The sequence below is a fragment of the Alexandromys fortis genome, unplaced genomic scaffold, assembly GCF_014885135.2.
Source record: "Alexandromys fortis isolate MF-2015 unplaced genomic scaffold, M_Fortis_MF-2015_v1.1 scaffold_233, whole genome shotgun sequence".
NCBI classification, from domain to species: domain Eukaryota; kingdom Metazoa; phylum Chordata; class Mammalia; order Rodentia; family Cricetidae; genus Alexandromys; species Alexandromys fortis.
Window position 1 is genome coordinate 1,028,580 of NW_026068146.1, and position 6,000 is coordinate 1,034,579.

A 6,000-nucleotide genomic window follows, 5' to 3' on the forward strand; every position below is an offset into this window, starting at 1 on the left:
TTCTGTATACTTCAGGGCAGTGAATATTTTCCCATTTCAGTATTTACCTAATTTTTAGCAGTTATTGCAGGTCTGTTATTTGAAATGCTAAAATGAAATTAATCACTGAAAGAATTCACAAAGTTTAAAACCTTTTCATAAGAATAGGGTAAAATTTATAAGCCAGATGTGGCAACTTGTGCTGTAATTTCAGAGTCTAGGAGGTTGAGACTGGAGGATTGCTCTGAATTTGAGGCCAGCCTGGGATAGTGAAACTCTGCCCCAGAAGAAACAGAGTAGGGTGGGTAGAAATGACTTTGTGTTGGTGTGAATGAAAAGAGCCCCCACAGGCTCAGGGAGTGGCACTATTAGGAGGTGTGGCCTTGTTGGAGGAAGTGTGTCACCGGGGGCAAGCTTTGGGGTTTCAGATGCTCAAGCTAGGCCCAATGTCTCTCTCTTCCTGCTACCTTAGAAACTGGATGTAGAACCCTCGGCTTCTTCTCCAGCATCATGTCTGTCTGAATGCCACCACGCTTCTTGCCATGATGACAATGGACTTAACCTCTGAACTGTAAGCCACCGCAGTTAAATCCTTTCCTTTATGGTCATAGTGTCTCTTCAGAGCAGTAGGAACCCTAAGACAGGTTTGTTTCTCTCTGCTAAGTTCAGCATTCGAAAGACCAGGTAGCTGAAACATTTACCATGACAATGTGCTGAGTATAAACTAACAACATGAAATAATTGGGAGGAGTAAAATGAGCGTCACTCATCCCCCCATGCTCCTACATAGGGACTTTGTGGGTTCCCAAGAATCAATTTACCAAATCATAAGCGTTTGTCACAGTGATGTGCACCGTTCTGCCTGTTGATGACACCTGATCCATGTCAGCACTCAGTCAAAGTCTCTTTGGCCCACTTTGGCCTCTGTAAAGATAACAAATGAATCTGTTTTCTTGTCCACCGCATCACAACCAGGACCTCTGGGGCTGCAGGCACGTTATAGGCGAGCCTTGGTCATCCCTGCTTTGCAGCCTCTGCTGCTGGAGGGAAAATAATTTGAGGATTGTCACAAGCATGGCTCCACTAACTGATGCTAAAAGTCCCGAAATCCATACACCTATGACATACAAATGATCACAAGACAGTGTTCTCCCCACATTTCCTCCAGTCTGAGAAGTTCCCTTCGGGTGTTATGTCTGTTTCTTAGACTCTTGAAAGCAACAAAGCACATGCCTCCATTTTCAAATAATTTTATAAACAATTTCAAAAGTAAATTGTTTGGGGCTGGAGATATGGCTCAGCAGTTAAGAATGTTGGCAGCTCTTCCAGGGGTCCCGAGTCCAATTCCCAATAACCACATGGTGGCTCACAACCATCTATAATGGGTCTGATGCTCTCTTCTGGCCTGCAGGTGTATATGCAGAGAGAGCACCATATACATAAAATAAATGAATCCTAAAAAAAAGTTATTAAAAAAGTAAATTGTTTGGGTGTGATGGCACACACCTGATGTGGGACGTCCTTCTATATGTTGTGACTATGTGTTTTCCTCATTGGTTGATGAATAAAGCTGTTTCAGTCAATGGCCAGGCAAAATATACTTAGGTGGGAAATTGAAACAAAGATAGGGAGAAAGAGAAGGTGGAGTCGGGCAGATGCCATGTAGCCCCCAGGGAAGTGAGATGCCAGGGCATCACTGGTAAGCCCCAACCACATGGTGACATAGATTAATAGACGTAGGTTAGTTTATAAGAGAGAGATAATCAGTAAGAAGCCTAAGCCATTGGCCAAACAATTGTAACTGATATTAAGTCTTAGAGCTTAATATCATAAGCGGCTGCAGGTACCCAGTGGGCAGAAAGAGACTGGTTCAGTGGGATTGGAGGGACAGAGAAAATTTCCATCTACACACACTCTGTAACCCCAGCACTTAGGAAGCTGAGGCTGGAAGATTTTGAGTTCTAGCAAACCTGGTTTATAGAATTTAAAACCGGTCACCCAGGGCTACATAACCAAACACTGTCTCACTTTAAAAAACAAACAAATAAATAAATGTCTGTTTGAGACAGGATCCCACATTGCCTAGATTAGCTGTGATAATTAGTACTGTCAACTTGACAAATGTACAATCTCCTGGGACTGTAATCCTGTAGGGGATTGTCTTGGTCATGTTGGGGTATAAAGACTGACTTACTGTGGGTGGCACCATCCCTGGGTTGGGATCTTAGATTGTATGAGTGGAGAAAGCTAACTGAGCCGGGTGGTGGTGGCACATTCCTTTAATCCCAGCACTAAGGAGGCAGAGGCAGGCAGATCTCTGTGAGTTCGAGGCCAGCCTAGTGTACAAAGTGAGTTCCAGGACAGCCAGAGCTGTTACACAGAGAAATCCTGTCTCAAAAAACCAAAAACCAAGAACAAAAACAGCAACAACAAAAAAGATAATGCAAGGGAAAAAGACAAACATACATCCCCTCTCATCCACAGAACCTAGGTGTAACCAAACACATGACATGAAAGCAGACATGTGAAAGCTCACCTATTTGCCTGCAGTCTCGGTGGAACTCTGAAACACAGCTTGCTCCAGTACTGAGGGGACCTATGAGGTGAGTCAACAGCCACATGGCTAGGAACGCCCCAGCAGGACAAAACCCTGGGCCCCCTTCTCCAACTCCCTTGGCTTTTCTAGCCAGCCAGCAGGGAGTTTCCTGTGGTTAGGCTCCCCCACAACCCATCCAGCCACCAGGAGGAGGGGAGGGAGTGGGAATTTGGATTGGTATTTCTTTTTTAAAAATCTAATAAAAAAATGAGAAAAAAGGAAAAAATAGAATATTATTCTTTCCAGTGTATTGTATTAAAGCAAAATACATAAATAGCTCTCCTGATCAATTTACCAAGAGTATGTTAATGGTTTTTACAATCAATAAAGTTTTATTGGCAAAGAAAAGAAGGAAAAGAAGAAAGGAAGGAGACATGTAAGTATTTTGGGGTGAGTCAAGGCCTACAGGGACAGTGGAGGGAACCTAAGTACAATGACAGACAGATGGATCTGTCATAAGGAAATCCATTGTTTCATAATGAAATTTCATATTTTATACTGAAATTTTATATATTTTATATTGAAAATAAATTTAATTAAATAAATTTAAAGGCAAAAGGAAAAGTCAGCTGTGAGGACAGAGTGCTCCAAGTCTGTCTGGGGTGGATGATTTAAAATAGGGCAGCCTTTGCAGCCTTCAGGCTTCCTCAGGCTGAGGAAGCCCCACTTCTCTGCTGCACCCAAATGCTTCCAGGTGCTTCCAGGGCCTCAGTGGCACTGGCAAATTTCCTTACCAAGCGTACGACACAAAAGGAATGCCTTTTTGTATCAGCCCCTTCTGGTAAATTAGTGCTCCCCGTGCTAGACTAGCACACGACTTTGAGTCTCTTTGATTCCTTTTTATCCAATTCATTCCATTTCTGTCAAAATCATTAATTGAGCAAACTTTATTAAGTTAGGGACAGGGGTAACTGCTGAGGTTAGGAGACGATATAAGCCCCCTTTCCTTGGGAATTTAAAGTCTACTGAGGAAGAGAGACATATAAATAGACCAGGAGGGATCAGCTTGGTGACTGGTATCCTAGTAGGGGATTGAGCAAACTAACTTTCCATTATGACTTGGTATGCACTAAAGCCTTTCTATATGCCATACAGGAGAGAAGGAAACAGTTTCCGACCATTTGTTATCTAACCAGGCCATCACTGAGCAGGGACGTGTGAAGCTGGGACCTAAGCGGGTCTGAAGGCATGTGTATATGGGCATACCAGGACAATCTCCTCATGGGAGGCCACCTGGAGCTAAAAGAATGATTTAATATGAAGGCTGTTCCAGGCAGAAAGAAAAGACTGCAAAAGGTTCAAAAAGATCAAAAAGCAAATCAAATACTTCAGTATGTTTGGATCATAATGTGAGAATAAATCGAGATCAAGGCAGAGGAATACACACGAATATTCTTCAGCTGTGTTACTACTTCCGGCTCCAGCCTCAGCATTGCGGTCAACATCTCCCATTGAAGGTCTGGCTTAGGCTGGGCACCCCACTCCCCAGTGAGTACGCCTTATCACTTTGGGACCTTCGTATTCTTTGACTTCCTATTTGTTTTTCTTCTGGCCTTTCTAAGACAGATACCAAAGATATTCATTCACTTTAACCATTTCCTATCCACGAAGATTCTCTCCATTCGGGAATAATCACCGTGCCAGCCACTCCTATTCCGGGGACATTTGTTTTGTTTATGAGGATGGGGGTTTTGTTGGCTTTTCTCAGGGTGCTAGGCAGACAAGCGTCTCAAGCACTTCACTGAACTGGCTCCACAGTCCCAGAAGTAGGACCACCTCCCACTGAGTAAGCGTGACCTTGGACAAAAGCTTAAGTTTGGCTCTTGTCCTCACTGCGAGCTGTGCCTGCACTCAGGGTGAGGCGGGATGGTGGGCGCAGATGGGCTGGGAGGGAGAGTCCTTGGCCAGGAAGAAAAGATCTGGGGAGGAGGAGTAACCCAAGGCATCTGAAAGGGAGGTGCTGTCTTACCTGAGGCAGAAGCTGGTTATGTTTTCTGTAACTATAGCAACCGGTTAGCTCTCGCGAGAACTTGTTTTTCCCGTCGCAGATGACAGCCCACACTTGTGTTTTGAAAACCACGCCTCTTGAGTACCTTGTTTTGTTTTGTTTTCTTCCCTTTTGCAAGTTTGGGTGAAAGTGCAGCTTTCCACCCTTCGATTTTATTTTCTCAACTCTTGATTTCAATATACCAACACACACACACACACACACACACACGCATACACAACACACGCATACACAACACACGCACACACGAACACTAAAACTAAAAGGAACTTTTGTTAAAGAAAAAAGTCCAGTGAGACCAGGCCAAAATAACAACCAAACAAACACAAAACCCCACAAACAAAAACCAAAAAGAAAAGAAAAAGCCTTTACTAAATATATGTGTGAACACACATCATTTTAAAGGATGCCCAGGCTCTCACCTCTAGTTCCAACTATTTGGGAGGCTGGTGCAGAAGGAAGGATCGCTTGAGCAGGCGTTTGAGGCTAGCCTGGGCAATATAAAAGTCTTCCCTTCAAAAGTAAGTTAATAACTTAGGTCTTTTCTCAAAATGTCTGTATCTTAAATACTTACTCTTGGATTCAGCAGTTAGCCCTGCCTGTGGCAGGGAGCAGGTGGCACACACCTTTTTAATTCCAGCACTGAGGAGGCAGAGATGGGGGACTCTCTGAGAGTTCAAGGTCAGCCTGGTCTACAGAGAAAGTTCCAGGACAACCAGGGCTACACAGTCAAACAACAACAAAAGAAGGTGCCCTTCCTGCTGTGCTAGAGGACCCAAGTTTGATTCCCAGCACCCACATGGGCCGCACAACTGCCTGTAGCTGCAGCATCAAGTGATCCAGGGACCTCTTCTGGCCTCTGTGAGTGTCTACGCTCAGGCAAAGGTAAAAGTGAAAAATAAATCTTTTAAAATTCTCAGCGGAGACCAGGCAGTGGTGGTGCACACTTTTAATCCCAGCACTCGGGAGGCAGAGGCAGGCAGCAAAATCGAGGCCAGCCTGGTTTATGAGAGCTAGTTCCAAGACAGGCTTCAAAGCTACACAGAGAATCCCTGTGTTGAAGAAATAAATTCTCAGCTGGGTATGCTAGCAAGTTCCACATTAGCTAGGGCTACATAGCCAGATGCTTCTTGTGCATTCCAAGTATACACTATCCCACCAGCGTGGCCTCCGCACTGACCATGCCTAGCAGAATAGCTGAAAGGAAATGGACAGGTCTAAGCAAACTGCTATCAAAATTACAACCGACAAGCAGTCCCAAGTCTATGACTCCAGCTCCAGGGCACCTACACTCATGTGCACATACCCACACAAAGACACACACACACACCTTTGAAATATAAGATGAACATTTTTTTAAAAAAAAAAACACACTGCTGATTTGTCAGAAATTTTTTCCTGTTATTTTCCTTTTTTT

The 6,000-nt window shown here is 44.0% G+C and overlaps 1 protein-coding gene across 6 annotated transcripts in view; it reads right to left on the bottom strand.

The window, feature by feature from the left end:
* Cfap70 (cilia and flagella associated protein 70) overlaps positions 1 to 4,560 on the bottom strand; it is a 60,535-nt gene extending 55,975 nt beyond the window's left edge. Inside the window, exons 1-3 of one of the 6 annotated variants that reach the window (XM_050127028.1) lie at positions 3,709 to 4,432; positions 2,516 to 2,575; positions 801 to 903 (exon numbers count right to left, since the gene is read on the bottom strand). In XM_050127028.1, the coding sequence (XP_049982985.1) occupies positions 801 to 863 (63 nt within the window). In that variant the 5' untranslated portion in view covers positions 864 to 903; positions 2,516 to 2,575; positions 3,709 to 4,432. Of the gene's footprint in view, positions 1 to 800; positions 904 to 2,515; positions 2,576 to 3,708; positions 4,433 to 4,544 lie in introns of those variants that run through there. The other 5 variants (XM_050127027.1, XM_050127022.1, XM_050127026.1 and 2 more) reach the window with 5 other exon arrangements.
* Positions 4,561 to 6,000: the final 1,440 nt, after the last annotated feature.